This window comes from Ranitomeya imitator, chromosome 6 (assembly GCF_032444005.1).
Source record: "Ranitomeya imitator isolate aRanImi1 chromosome 6, aRanImi1.pri, whole genome shotgun sequence".
Classification (NCBI taxonomy): domain Eukaryota; kingdom Metazoa; phylum Chordata; class Amphibia; order Anura; family Dendrobatidae; genus Ranitomeya; species Ranitomeya imitator.
Genome location: NC_091287.1, coordinates 396,958,201 through 396,974,264, shown reverse-complemented (window position 1 = coordinate 396,974,264; position 16,064 = coordinate 396,958,201). Strand labels below are relative to the sequence as shown.

At 47.4% G+C, this 16,064-nt stretch overlaps 1 protein-coding gene across 1 annotated transcript in view; it reads left to right on the top strand.

Annotated features, from left to right (window-relative positions):
- The first annotated feature begins 4,580 nt into the window (after nt 1-4,580).
- ROCK1 (Rho associated coiled-coil containing protein kinase 1) overlaps nt 4,581-16,064 on the top strand; it is a 251,358-nt gene continuing 239,874 nt past the window's right edge. Inside the window, exon 1 of the mRNA XM_069731169.1 lies at nt 4,581-4,604. Coding sequence (XP_069587270.1) covers nt 4,596-4,604 — 9 coding nt within the window. The 5' untranslated portion in view covers nt 4,581-4,595. The remainder of the gene's footprint in view (nt 4,605-16,064) is intronic.

Sequence of the window (16,064 nt, the reverse complement as noted above, 5' to 3'; positions counted from 1 at the left end):
AGGAGCGGGAAAGGCGGCGGAAGGTGAGTATATAATGATTTTTTATTATTTTTAACATTAGATGTTTTTACTATTGACGCTGCATAGGCAGCATCAATAGTAAAAACTTGGTCACACAGGGTTAATAGCGGCGGTAACGGAGTGAGTTACCCGCGGCATAACGCGGTCCGTTACCGCTGGCATTAACCGTGTGTGAGCGGTGACTGCTGGGATTATGGAGCGGGCGTCGGGCGCTGACTGCAGGGGAGTAGGGAGGGACTAATCGGACTGTGGCCGTTGCTGATTGGTCGCGGCAGCCATGACAGGTAGCTGGCGAGACCAATCAGTGACTTGGATTCCATAACAGACAGAGGCCACAACCAATGAATATCCGTGACAGAAAGAAGGACACTTTCCGGGTCTCCCCCCAGGACATCGCAGCAAGGCGCGGGATGCGCCGCTAATCCTCCGAGGGACCCTTTTCAGACCCACTAGGTGTCTAACGGCCCTCACCACCCAGATTCTGTGCTCCCGGGACACTTCTGCCCGGACTGGCTTTATTATAAGGTTGTGCCTTAACAAGGGATCGGTCGTACACCCCCTACCACTGCCACTATTATGCATCTATGTCAAAGGACTTGAGTAACCCCATGAGTAGGACCCGGGAGGGTCGAAACGTCGGGTTTTTGTCTATTTCAAATGAATATGAATGTGGCAACCACTTCTTTTTTGTTTTGTTTTCTTCAATAAAATTGGCATACACCTTTTGCATTTTACCAGTCTTGAGTGTGCGGTAATCTTTTTTGAATGACAGAAAGAAGGACAGACAGAAGGACAGACAGAAAGACGGAAGTAACCCTTAGACAATTATATAGTAGACTAGCTGAAGAGTAAATATCTGTGGTTAGTTATAGCGCCTCACTTCTCTTATTTTCCTGTCACGCCTCTCATTTTCCCCCTCACACCTCTCATTTTCCCCCTCACTCCTCTCATTCCCCCCTAACACTTGTCATTTCGACCTCACATCTGTCATTTTCCGATCACTCCACTATTTTCCCTCACTCCTCTCATTTTGCACTCACACCTTTTCATTTTCACCTCACACCCCTCATTTTCACCTCACACCTCTCATTTTCCCCTCAGTATATACATGTTTGTCATCTCCCTTATATATAGTATACACTTGTCATCTCCTCTGTATATAGTATATACCTGTATGTCATCTCCCCTGTAAATAGTATATACCTGCTGTATGTCATCTCCCCTGTATATAGTATATACCAGTGTGTCATCTCCTCCTGTAAATAGTTTATACCTGTGTGTCATCTCCCCTGTATATAGTATATATGTGTGTGTCATCTCCCATGTATATAGTATATACCTGTGTGTCATCTCCTCCTGTATATAGTATAATAATATAATAATAATTTTTATTTATATAGCGCCAACATATTCCGCAGCGCTTTACAAATTATAGAGGGGACTTGTACAGACAATAGACATTACAGCATAACAGAAATACAGTTCAAAACAGATACCAAGAGGAATGAGGGCCCTGCTCACAAGCTTACAAACTATGAGGAAAAGGGGAGACACAAGAGGTTGAATATATACCTGTGTGTCATCTCCTCCTGTATTGGACCTCGTTCACACGTTATTTGCTCAGTATTTTTACCTCAGTATTTGTAAGCTAAATTGGCAGCCTGATAAATCCCCAGCCAACAGGCAACCCTCCCCCCTGGCAGTATATCTTAGCTCACACATACACATAATAGACAGGTCATGTGACTGACAGCGGCCGTATTTCCTATATGGTACATTTGTTGCTCTTGTAGTTTGTCTGCTTATTAATCAGATTTTTATTTTTGAAGGATAATACCAGACTTGTGTGTGTTTTAGGGCGAGTTTCATGTGTCAAGTTTTGTGTGTTGAGTTGCATGTGGTGACATACATGTAGCGACTTTTGTGAGATGAGTTTTGTGTGGCGACATGCGTGTAGCAACTTTTTGTGTGTCGAGTTGCATGTGACAGGTTAGTGTAGCAAGTTGTGTGCAGCAAGTTTTGCGCATGGCAAGTTTTGCGCGTGGCGAGTTTTATGTGTGGTGCGTTTTGAGTATGTGCAAGTTTTGTGTGAGGCAACTTTTGCATGTGTTGCAACTTTTGTGCATGTGGCAATTTTTCCGTGTGTGCACGTTTTGCGCGTGGCGAGTTTTCCGTGAGGTGAGTTTTGCACGTGTGGCTAGTTTTGTGTGAACCTAGTTTTGCATGTGGTGACTTTTGAGCGGCGACTTTTATGTGGCGAGGTTGGTGTATGTGTGGTGAAATGTGTGCTGAGGGTGATATGTGTTCAAGCACGTGGTAGAGTGTGGCGCATTTTGTGTGTGTGTTCATATCCCCGTGGGTGGTGAGTATCCCATGTCGGGGCCCCACCTTAGCAACTGTACGGTATATACTCTTTGGCGCCATCGCTCTCACTCTTTAAGTCCCCCTTGTTCACATCTGGCAGCTGTCAATTTGCCTCCAACACATTTCCTTTCACTTTTTCCCCATTATGTAGATTGTGGCAAAATTGTTTGGTGAATTGGAACATGCGGGGTTAAAATTTTGAGCAAAAAAGAAAAAAAAATTTCAGCTCCAGGAGTAAAATTAAACAAAAATTTTTATTAAATATCTTTAAAAATTGGAAAGCTGCTTACCAAAAATATAAATCACAAGATAAGGATGAAGACCTGGATCTGTGGAAGCGCATGTAGCGCGAAACAGCTGTCATCCCTGGACCATCATGTTCTTCCTGTCCATGTCCTAATTAAGACTTTTACAGCAATGGGCTTGGTGAGTGCTAACTACTTTTTTTCTTCTTTTTTTGGAGGGGCAAAATTGTTTGGTGAATTGGAACGCGCGGGGTTAAAATTTTGCCTCACAACGTAGCCTATGATGCTCTCAGGGTCCAGACGTGTGACTGTGCAAAATTTTGTGGCTGTAGCTGCGACGGTGCAGATGCCAATCCCGGACATACATGGAGCGCCCTCAGACACAGGGCCACAAGTTCTCGGTACCGGGCCTCTCTGGTTCGGTTCTGAGGCTGTCACGGTGGCTAGAACCAGTCCGCGACCCTGCTAAGGGGCATCCAATAAAGGTGGTGCAGTCTGTCAGGGGTTCGTGACGCCACCTGTGGTATTCGGTCAGGGTGACCGACGCTGCTGTGGGGTCCGCTGGGGTGATGGAATGGCAGCTGGATGGTATACCTTCCCACAGGTGAAGTATGTCCCCAGGGCTTCCCAGTAAGGTGGATGGTGATGGTGTGAGGTGCAGTCAATAACGAGGACACAAGGTTGCAGTCTCTTTACCTCTTTACTGAAGACTTCAGGATCCTCAATCCAGAGCACGTTTAACAGGGCTATCAGAGACCGGCCGGTCCGATGGGCACTTCCAGAGTTTCCTTCGCAGATGGAAATCGTTGCCTACCACTAGCGCCTGTGTGTTGTAGTCCTACCCTGCTGAGCATTCGAAATAGTCCTCACAACTGCTGTTCTCGTTCGTCGTTCTCTACAGCTCTCTCTCTCTTTAGTTCCAGATGTTGCTAGCTTCTCGTCCCCCAGATATGTTATGGCTAGGACGCACCCGTATGACGGGAAGGCCTGGAGGTCTTCTGGGACCCTAGAGACGCCCCTCTCCCACTGTTGCCCCCTATGTCTTCGTAGGAAATTTAAGGTTGACAGCCAACCTATAATTAACTGTCCTGCGGAGTTCGAAGTAAGGCATAGAGTCAGTTACTCCCGCGGTGTTCCGGCCACCGGCTACGCACCTCAGTAGGATGTTGCCTCGGTCTCACGGCACAACTCCTACTGGTACTCCTTTGTGCTTGATCTCGTTTACACTGTTCCACAATATCCTTCCCTTCGCGTCTCTTTCTTAGGATACTGCCGCAAAGTAGTGCAGGCGTGGTTCCGTTATGTTCTGTTCTGTTCGCTAGGCACCTGCCAGGTTCCCGCGCCTGACAGGGACCCCCCTGTGTCTTCTCCCTGCAACACCCCCTGCCACGGGATGTTGCCTGAATCCAACCCAGTCAGCTTCTGACTAACTTCCTCCCCAACCCCTAGTTTTACCAGTGTGAGGAGTGGCCCAATAAATAAAGCCTTTTTCTCCCCCTAGTGGCCGGAGTGTGAAGTGTAATGTGTTCTGGTGATACCTGGTCAGGAGAACTCCTTTAGTGCCATCAGACGTACCATCACTCCCCTTAGTGGCAGAGCGTCATACTGCAACGACCAGGTCTCTGGGGCGCTGCATACACACACACACACACACATTCAGCTTTATACATTAGATATACCTGTAAGTCATCTCCCCTGTATATAGTATATACCTGTATGTCATCTCCTCCTGTATGTAATATATAGCTGTACTTCATCTCCCCTGTATATAGTATATACCTGTATGCCATCTCCTCCTGGCTGTCAATTTGCCTCCAACACTTTTCCTTTCACTTTTTCCCCATTATGTAGATAGGGGCAAAATTCGGTATCGGGATCTGTGGAAGCGCATGTAGCGCGAAACAGCTGTCATCCCTGGACCATCATGTTCTCCCTGTCCATGTCCTAATTAAGACTTTTACAGCAATGGGCTTGGTGAGTGCTAACTACTTTTTTTCTTCTTTTTTTGGAGGGGCAAAATTGTTTGGTGAATTGGAACGCGCGGGGTTAAAATTTTGCCTCACAACATAGCCTATGACGCTCTCGTGGTCCAGGCGTGTGACTGTTCAAAATATTGTGGCTGTAGCTGCGACGGTGCAGATGCCAATCCCGAACATACACACATACATACATACATACATACACACATACACACACATGTTCAGCTTTATATATTAGATGTGTACAAAAGTATAGAAGTAAATACAATGTACGCGACACCAAAACACTATGCATATGTGCTTTGAGAACAGTAGTGAGGTTGATCACTAATATTCAACATTGTGGTCCACAATCTGCATTTCAATTATGTATTTTGTTCTTTTTTAGCCCAGACCCACAATGACATGGTCTAATCACAGCATTGCTGAAATGCACGCCAAGACTTCTTTGTCATAAATGTCATGAATAGTTAGCGAGCAAGGTGATAATTCAGAGAATAAAGACAGATTTAAATGACGTATTTGTGATGTAGAAAAAATCATACTCGTTTTAAACCACAGTATATTCCTATTTCTAATGAGCAATTCCTAGCAGAAGTTTTCATATTGGGTGTTACTCTTGTAAATTCAATCTTCAGCAGTCACATAATCCAATGTTTTCACGTCAGTTATGACACCAATGATCTGACAAACTATTCTAAACCACACAGACTCAATCTCAGGAAATGTGTCTTCTGCAATCTTAACCACAACATGCAGTCATCTGTTTTAGCCACAGGCATTCATTTCAATTGCTATAGTGTAGTGCAAACCATAGGCTATCTTTGTGTGGCAAGAATTTACAGAATACAGGAAGCAAAAAAAAAAAATTAAACTAGTCATACTGAAATGTGCATACAGTATATGATGTCTATATATGAAGTATCAGGATTATATACAGTGGTCATTCACTAACTATGAACTATTATAAATAAAGGCACATTCTCAGTCATTAAATTACTTTAACTAGAGAGTATGGAAATAAGAAAGTTTTCAATTTACTTGCTTTTTCTATCTGCTGTCACTTTCCTGCAATAACAGCTTTTATCTTACATAATGGACTTCTGCTTTATATGGAGCTCAGCCACTAGTGCCTGCCCAGATCCTGGTTGAAAATGTGCCAGGAGAGGAGTTAAAGGGAATCTGTCACCGTCTGGGATGCTTTTAAGCTATTACTATGGGCATACAGGTAATAGAATGCTTAAAATAATCTTACCTGTATGCCTTATGGCGGACTAGTTGTTGAGAAATAGAGTTTTAATCTTTCATGTTAATGATTTCTTCCAGGCTCTGGGGCGTGTTGTTCATAGAAGAAAACTCTGCCTCTCGTCTTCATTATCATACCACCCCCTCCCATGCACGTCACAGTGCCATGTGACGTGCAGTTATGGCGCCAGAATCCCACACCTGCGCCTTGCACTCGTGCGGTTATGGGGACCTTTTCTGCCCTTCTATGGCCAATGTCTTCATTGTGCAGGAGTTGGCGAGTCACTGCGACTTCTGCTCCAGTGATCTCTGGCTTGTGTAGCGATAAGGTACTCTCCTCACTTCCTTCCTCCCTGCATAGTAATTGCTAGGTACAAACATATAGTTGGGAAAAAAGTATTTAGTCAGCCACCAATTGTGCAAGTTCTCACACTTCAAAAGATGAAAGAGGCCTGTAATTGACATCATAGGTAGACCACAACTATGAGAGCCAAAATTTAAAAAACAAATCCAGAAAATCACCTTGTCTGATTTGGCAATTTTTTTTTGCAAATTATGGTGGAAAATAAGTATTTGGTCATTAACAAAAGTTCATCTCAGTATTGTGTTATACGTCCTTTGTTGGCAGTGACAGAGGTCAAATGTTTTCTGTAAGTTTTCACAAGGTTGGCATACACTGTTTATGGTATGTTGGCCCATTCCTCCATGCAGATCTCCTCTAGAGCATTGAAGTTTTGGGCCTGTCACTGGGCAACACGGACGTTCAACTCCCTCGGAAGGTTTTCTATGAAGTTGAGATCTGGAGACTGGCTAGGCCACTCAAGGACCTTCATATGCTTCTTATGAAGCCACTCCTTCGTTGCCCTGGTCGTGTGCTTAAGATAATTATCATGCTGGAAAACCCATCCACGTTTCATCTTCAATGCCCTTGCTGATGGAAGGAGGTTTGCACTTAAAATTTCACGATACATGGCCCCAATCATTTTTTCATGTACACGGATTAGTCGTCCCTTTGCAGAGAAACAGCCCCAAAGCATGATGTTGCCACCCCCATGCTTCACAGTCGGTATGGTGTTCTTTGGATGCAACTCAGCATTCTATCTCCTCCAAACACGATGAGTTTTATTTCTACCAACAGTTCTACTTTGTTTCATCAGACCCAGGGCCGCCATAAGGGCATGACGGCCGTGACTGGCGTATGGGGCCCGGTGGGCAGAGGGGGCCCTGTCTCATCTGCTCACCGGGCCCCTACTGACAGCCGCAGGCTAACCAGGCCCTTAGTGCCGACGCTGCAGCTGTTTAAAGCTATTGACGTGCGGGCGCGGGCAGAGTGCTGGAAACAGATGGGGCAGAGTGCTGGACACAGATGGGGCAGAGTGCTGGACACAGATGGGGCAGAGTGCTGGACACAGATGGGGCAGAGTGCTGGACACAGATGGGGCAGAGTGCTGGACACAGATGGGGCAGGATTGGAAACAGGTGGGGCAGAGTGCTGGACACAGATGGGGCAGGATTGGAAACAGATGGGGCAGAGTGCTGGAAACAGATGGGGCAGAGTGCTGGAAACAGATGGGGCAGAGTGCTGGACACAGATGGGGCAGGATTGGACACAGATGGGGCAGAATGCTGGACACAGATGGGGCAGAGTGCTGGACACAGATGGGGCAGGATTGGAAACAGATGGGGCAGAGTGCTGGACACAGATGGGGCAGGATTGGAAACAGATGGGGCAGAGTGCTGGACACAGATGGGGCAGGATTAGAAACAGATGGGGCAGAGTGCTGGACACAGATGGGGCAGGATTGGAAACAGAAGGGGAAGAGTGCTGGACACAGATGGGGCAGGATTGGAAACAGATGGGGCAGAGTGCTGGACACAGATGGGGCAGGATTGGAAACAGATGGGGTAGAGTGCTGGACACAGATGGGGCAGGATTGGAAACAGATGGGGCAGAGTGCTGGACACAGGTGGGGCAGGATTGGAAACAGATGGGGCAGAGTGCTGGACACAGATGGGGCAGGATTAGAAACAGATGGGGCAGAGTGCTGGACACAGATGGGGCAGAGTGCTGGAAACAGATGGGGCAGGATTGGACACAGATGGGGCAGAGTGCTGGACACAGATGGGGCAGAGTGCTGGACACAGATGGGGCAGGATTGGACACAGATGGGGCAGAGTGCTGGACACAGATGGGGCAGGATTGGAAACAGATGGGGCAGAGTGCTGGACACAGATGGGGCAGGATTGGAAACAGATGGGGCAGAGTGCTGGACACAGATGGGGCAGGATTGGAAACAGATGGGGTAGAGTGCTGGACACAGATGGGGCAGGATTGGAAACAGATGGGGCAGAGTGCTGGACACAGATGGGGCAGGATTGGAAACAGATGGGGTAGAGTGCTGGACACAGATGGGGCAGGATTGGAAACAGATGGGGCAGAGTGCTGGACACAGGTGGGGCAGGATTGGAAACAGATGGGGCAGAGTGCTGGACACAGATGGGGCAGGATTTGAAACAGATGGGGCAGAGTGCTGGACACAGATGGGGCAGGATTGGAAACAGATGGGGCAGAGTGCTGGACACAGATGGGACAGGATTGGAAACAGATGGGGCAGAGTGCTGGACATAGATGGGGCAGGATTGGAAACAGATGGGGAAGAGTGCTGGACACAGATGGGGCAGGATTGTAAACAGATGGGGCAGAGTGCTGGACACAGATGGGGCAGGATTGGAAACAGATGGGGCAGAGTGCTGGAAACAGATGGGGCAGAGTGCTGGAAACAGATGGGGAAGAGTGCTGGACACAGATGGGGCAGGATTGAACACAGATGGGGCAGAGTGCTTGACACAGATGGGGCAGAGTGCTGGACACAGATGGGGCAGGATTGGAAACAGATGGGGCAGAGTGCTGGACACAGATGGGGCAGGATTGGACACAGATGTGGCAGAGTGCTGGACACAGATGGGGCAGAGTGCTGGACACATATGGGGCAGGATTGGACACAGATGGGACAGAGTGCTGAACACAGATGGGGCAGGATTGGAAACAGATGGGGCAGAGTGCTGGACACAGATGGGGCAGGATTGGAAACAGATGGGGCAGAGTGCTGGACACAGATGGGGCAGGATTGGAAACAGATGGGGCAGAGTGCTGGACACAGATGGGGCAGGATTAGAAACAGATGGGGCAGAGTGCTGGACACAGATGGGGCAGAGTGCTGGACACAGATGGGGCAGAGTGCTGGACACAGATGGGGCAGGATTGGAAACAGATGGGGCAGAATGCTGGACACAGATGGGGCAGGATTGGAAACAGATGGGGCAGAGTGCTGGACACAGATGGGGCAGGATTGGAAACAGATGGGGCAGAGTGCTGGACACAGATGGGGCAGGATTGGAAACAGATGGGGCAGAGTGCTGGACACAGATGGGGCAGGATTAGAAACAGATGGGGCAGAGTGCTGGACACAGATGGGGCAGAGTGCTGGACACAGATGGGGCAGAGTGCTGGACACAGATGGAGCAGGATTGGAAACAGATGAGGCAGAGTGCTGGACACAGATGGGGCAGGATTGGAAACAGATGGGGCAGAGTGCTGGACACAGATGGGGCAGGATTGGAAACAGATGGGGCAGAGTGCTGGACACAGATGGGGCAGGATTGGAAACAGATGGGGCAGGATTGGAAACAGATGGGGCAGAGTGCTGGAAACAGATGGGGCAGAGTGCTGGAAACAGATGGGGCAGAGTGCTGGACACAGATGGGGCAGGATTGGACACAGATGGGGCAGAGGGCTGGACACAGATGGGGCAGAGTGCTGGACACAGATGGGGCAGGATTGGAAACAGATGGGGCAGAGTGCTGGACACAGATGGGGCAGGATTGGAAACAGATGGGGCAGAGTGCTGGACACAGATATGGCAGGATTAGAAACAGATGGGGCAGAGTGCTGGACACAGATGGGGCAGGATTGGAAACAGATGGGGCAGAGTGCTGGACACAGATGGGGCAGTGTTATGACCTGGTGGTTAGGAGCACCCGGAATGACCTGATAGTTAAACCTCATACAGGACGAGCTCTGGGATGTGGGAGCTCTGTTGTGAATTCTGTTGTCGGGTTCCCTCCTGTGGTCATGAATGGTACTTCGGCTGGTTCTGTCCATGGACTTCCTCTGGTGGGTGTTTCTGAGTTTCACAGGTGATGAGGTTAATTCGTTAGCTGCTGCTCTATTTAACTCCACTTAGATCTTTGCTCCATGCCACCTGTCAATGTTCCAGTATTGGTCTAGTTCACTCCTGGATCATTCTTGTGACCTGTCTTCCCATCAGAAGCTAAGTTCCAGCTTGTATTTCTTTGGTTTGCTATTTTTCTGTCCAGCTTGCTATTTAATTTGTTGTCTTGCTTGCTGGAAGCTCTGGGACGCAGAGGGAGCGCCTCCGCACCGTGAGTCGGTGCGGAGGGTCTTTTTGCGCCCTCTGCGTGGTCTTTTTGTAGGTTTTTGTGCTGACCGCAAAGTAACCTTTCCTATCCTCGGTCTGTTCAGTAAGTCGGGCCTCACTTTGCTAAATCTATTTCATCTCTGTGTTTGTATTTTCATCTTTACTCACAGTCATTATATGTGGGGTGCTGCCTTTTCCTTTGGGGAATTTCTCTGAGGCAAGGTAGGCTTTATTTTTCTATCTTCAGGGCTAGCTAGTTTCTTAGGCTGTGCCGAGTGGCATAGGGAGCGTTAGGCGCAATCCACGGCTATTTCTAGTGTGTTTGATAGGTTTAGGGATTGCGGTCAGCAGAGTTCCCACGTCCTAGAGCTCGTCCTTATTATCAGTAACTATCAGGTCATTCCGTGTGCTCTTAACCACCAGGTCCATTATTGTCCTGACCACCAGGTCATAACATTACAGGTGGCTCAAAGTACTAATGCATCTCAATAGAGGGATAAGAAAAGTTCTGAGACCATTTTTTTTTCTTTGCAGTGTGTTTTGTCTCTATTTTCCCCTTTACCTCTGGGTGGTTCAGGACACTGGTGTAAACATGGACATTCAAGGTCTGTCCTCTTGGATGGATAATCTCACTACAAGGATACAAAACATTCAAGATTTTGTGGTTCAGAATCCGATGTCAGAGCCTAGGATTCCAATTCCTGATTTGTTTTTTGGTGATAGATCTAAGTTCTTGAATTTCAAAAATAATTGTAAATTGTTTCTTGCCTTGAAACCTCGCTCCTCAGGTGACCCTGTTCAACAAGTAAAGATCATTATTTCTTTGTTACGTGGTGACCCTCAAGACTGGGCATTTTCCCTTGCGCCAGGAGATCCGGCATTGCGTGATGTTGATGCGTTTTTCCTGGCGCTTGGATTGCTTTATGACGAACCTAATTCAGTGGATCAGGCAGAGAAAATCTTGCTGGCTCTGTGTCAGGGTCAGGATGAAGCGGAGATATATTGTCAGAAGTTTAGAAAGTGGTCTGTGCTCACTCAGTGGAATGAATGTGCCCTGGCAGCAATCTTCAGAAAGGGTCTCTCTGAAGCCCTTAAGGATGTCATGGTGGGGTTTCCCATGCCTGCTGGTCTGAATGAGTCTATGTCCTTGGCCATTCAGATCGATCGACGCTTGCGTGAGCGTAAAGCTGTGCACCATTTGGCGGTACTATCTGAGCATGGGCCTGAGCCTATGCAATGTGATAGGACTTTGACCAGAGCTGAACGGCAAGAACACAGACATCGGAATGGGCTATGTTTTTACTGTGGTGATTCCACTCATGCTATCTCCGATTGTCCTAAGCGCACTAAGCGGTTCGCTAGGTCTGCCACCATTGGTACGGTACAGTCTAAATTTCTATTGTCTGTTACTTTGATTTGCTCTTTGTCATCCTATTCTGTTATGGCATTTGTGGATTCAGGCGCTGCCCTGAATTTGATGGACTTGGAGTATGCTAGGCGCTGTGGTTGTTTCTTGGAGCCCTTGCAGTATCCTATTCCTTTGAGAGGAATTGATGCTACGCCTTTGGCCAAGAATAAGCCTCAGTACTGGACCCAATTGACCATGTGCATGGCTCCTGCACATCAGGAGGATATCCGCTTTCTGGTGTTGCATAATCTGCATGATGTGGTCGTTTTGGGGTTGCCATGGCTACAGGTTCATAATCCAGTATTGGACTGGAAATCTATGTCTGTGTCCAGCTAGGGTTGCCAGGGGGTACATGGTGATGTTCCATTTTTGTCTATTTCGTCTTCCACTCCTTCTGAAGTTCCAGAGTTTTTGTCGGATTATTGGGATGTATTTGATGAGCCCAAAGCCAGTGCCCTACCTCCTCATAGGGATTGCGATTGTGCAATTAATTTGATTCCTGGTAGTAAGTTTCCTAAGGGCCGATTGTTCAATTTATCTGTGCCAGAACACGCCGCTATGCGGAGTTATATAAATGAATCCTTGGAGAAAGGCCATATTCGCCCGTCGTCATCACCGTTAGGAGCAGGGTTCTTTTTTGTGGCCAAGAAGGATGGTTCTTTGAGACCTTGTATTGATTACCGCCTTCTTAATAAAATTACAGTCAAATTTCAGTATCCTTTGCCGTTGCTGTCTGATTTGTTTGCTCGTATTAAAGGGGCTAGTTGGTTCACCAAGATAGATCTTCGAGGGGCGTATAATCTTGTGCGTATTAAACAAGGCGATGAATGGAAAACAGCATTTAATACGCCCGAGGGCCATTTTGAGTACCTGGTTATGCCATTCGGGCTTTCCAATGCTCCATCAGTATTTCAGTCCTTTATGCATGACATCTTCCGAGAGTACCTGGATAAATTCCTGATTGTGTATTTGGATGATATTTTGGTCTTTTCGGATGATTGGGAGTCTCATGTGAAGCGGGTCAGAATGGTGTTCCAGGTCCTTCGTGCGAATTCCTTGTTTGTGAAGGGGTCAAAGTGTCTCTTTGGAGTTCAGAAGGTTTCATTTTTGGGGTTCATTTTTTCCCCTTCTACTATCGAGATGGACCCTGTTAAAGTCCAGGCCATTTACGATTGGACTCAGCCGACATCTGTGAAGAGCCTGCAAAAGTTCCTGGGCTTTGCTAATTTTTCTACTGTTGCTAAACCGTTGACTGATTTGACCAAGAAGGGTGCTGATGTGGTCAATTGGTCTTCTGCGGCTGTAGAGGCTTTTCAGGAGTTGAAGCGTCGTTTTTCTTCTGCCCCTGTGTTGTGCCAGCCAGATGTTTCGCTTCCATTTCAGGTTGAGGTTGATGCTTCTGAGATTGGAGCAGGGGCTGTTTTGTCGCAAAGAAGTTCTGAGGGCTCGGTGATGAAGCCATGTGCTTTCTTTTCTAGAAAGTTTTCGCCTGCTGAGCGTAACTATGATGTTGGTAATCGTGAATTGTTGGCCATGAAGTGGGCATTCGAGGAGTGGAGTCATTGGCTGGAAGGAGCCAAGCATCGCGTGGTGGTCTTGACAGATCACAAGAATTTGACTTATCTTGAGTCTGCCAAACGGTTGAATCCGAGACAGGCTCGATGGTCATTATTTTTCTCCCACTTTGATTTTGTGGTTTCGTACCTTCCGGGCTCTAAGAATGTGAAGGCTGATGCCCTGTCAAGGAGTTTTATGCCTGACTCTCCGGGTGTTCCTGAGCCGGCGGGTATTCTCAAAGAGGGGGTAATTTTGTCTGCCATCTCCCCTGATTTGCGGCGGGTGCTGCAAAAATTTCAGGCTGATAGACCTGACCGTTGCCCAGCGGAGAAACGGTTTGTCCCTGATAGATGGACTAGTAGAGTTATCTCTGAGATTCATTGTTCAGTGTTGGCTGGGCATCCTGGAATCTTTGGTACCAGAGATTTGGTGGCTAGATCCTTCTGGTGGCCGTCTTTGTCGTGGGATGTGCGTTCTTTTGTGCAGTCCTGTGGGACTTGTGCTCGAGCTAAGCCCTGCTGTTCTCGTGCCAGTGGGTTGCTTTTGCCCTTGCCGGTCCCGAAGAGGCCCTGGATGCATATTTCTATGGATTTTATTTCGGATCTCCCCGTCTCTCAAAAGATGTCGGTCATTTGGGTGGTTTGTGATCGCTTTTCTAAGATGGTCCATTTGGTACCTTTGTCTAAATTGCCTTCCTCCTCTGATTTGGTGCCATTATTTTTCCAGCATGTGGTTCGTTTACATGGTATCCCGGAGAACATCGTTTCTGACAGAGGTTCACAGTTTGTTTCAAGGTTTTGGCGATCCTTTTGTGCTAGGATGGGCATTGATTTGTCTTTTTCCTCGGCTTTCCATCCTCAGACAAATGGCCAAACCGAACGAACTAATCAAACTTTGGAAACATATCTGAGATGCTTTGTTTCTGCTGATCAGGATGATTGGGTGTCCTTTTTGCCATTGGCTGAGTTCGCCCTTAATAATCGGGCCAGCTCGGCTACTTTGGTTTAGCCGTTTTTCTGCAATTCTGGTTTCCATCCTCGTTTCTCTTCAGGGCAGGTTGAGTCTTCAGACTGTCCTGGTGTAGATACTGTGGTGGATAGGTTGCAGCAGATTTGGACTCATGTGGTGGACAATTTGACATTGTCCCAGGAGAAGGCTCAACGTTTCGCTAGCCGCCGGCGCTGTGTGGGTCCCCGACTTCGTGTTGGGGATTTGGTTTGGTTGTTGTCTCGTTATGTTCCTATGAAGGTTTCCTCTCCTAAGTTTAAGCCTCGTTTCATTGGTCCGTATAAGATTTCTGAGGTTATCAATCCTGTGTCATTTCGTTTGGCCCTTCCTGCTTCTTTTGCCATCCATAATGTGTTCCATAGGTCGTTATTGCGGAGATACGTGGCGCCTGTGGTTCCATCCGTTGATCCTCCTGCCCCGGTGTTAGTTGAGGGGGAGTTGGAGTATGTGGTGGAGAAGATTTTGGATTCTCGTGTTTCGAGACGGAAACTCCAGTACCTGGTCAAGTGGAAGGGTTATGGTCAGGAAGATAATTCCTGGGTTTTTGCCTCTGATGTTCATGCTGCCGATCTGGTTCGTGCCTTTCATTTGGCTCATCCTGGTCGGCCTGGGGGCTCTGGTGAGGGTTCGGTGACCCTTCCTCAAGGGGGGGGTACTGTTGTGAATTCTGTTGTGAAGGAGAAACTAAAGTAGCCGAGCTGGCCCGATTATTAAGGGCGAACTCAGCCAACGGCAAAAAGGACACCCAAGCATCCTGATCAGATCTCCTGTGTATAATGGCACTGATGGTGATAGTATTGTGTTTTTTTTTTTTTATTACTGATCAGTATTGTAGTATTCAGTCATTGGTGGTAATATGCGGTCTGGTCATGGAGTAGCGGTATTTGTTCCTTGTATTTTATATTATTCGATCACTGTGGTGGTAATATGTCATCTGGTCATAGTGCTGTGGTATTTGTTCCTTGTATGTAGTATTATAGGTCATTTTAAAAATTGAAAAATAAATAAAAATATACCTAAATTGTATTGCATATTTTAACAAATATTTAATAGGTTACAGCAGAGTAGGGCCCGGCCAAAAATGTCTACCGTGTTATGGTGGCGGCTTAAAAAATCTTTTGGCCAAAACAAAAGCTGCTGGCTATATGTGTGATCTGGTGATGGGAACTGTCAATGTGTGATAGGTGAGAAGTGGAGATTTTCCAAGAGAGAGCGGTGGGACTATGGACAGTTCGAGGGGTGGGGCCTGGAGGCGGGGCTGGGGTGGAGCCTGGGCGGAGTTTCAAGGGGGCCCCGAAAATTTTGCCAGTATGGGACCCCAAAATTTCTAGTGGCAGCCCTGATCAGACCATATGACATTCTCCAAGTACTATTCTGGATAATCCAAATGCTCTCTAGCAAACTTCAGACAGGCCTGGACATGTACTAGCTTAAGCAGGCACTGCAGGATCTGAGTCCCTGGTGTCAGGGCTGCCACTAGGAATTTCAGGGCCCCATACTGGCAAAATTTTCAGGGCCCCCTTAAGACTCTGTCCAGGCTCCACCCCAGCCCCGCCTCCACCCCTCGAACTGTCCACAGCCCCACCGCTGTCTCTTGGCAAAACTCCACTTCTCACAAATCACACATTAACAGTTCCCATCACCAGATTAAACACATAGCCAGCAGCTTTTGTTTTAGCCAAAAGTTTTTTTTTAATCTGAGACGACAACAAGGTAGACTTTTTTGGCCGGGCCCTACTCTACTCTAACCTATTAAACATTTGTTAAAATATGCAATGCAATTTAGGTGTATTTTTAT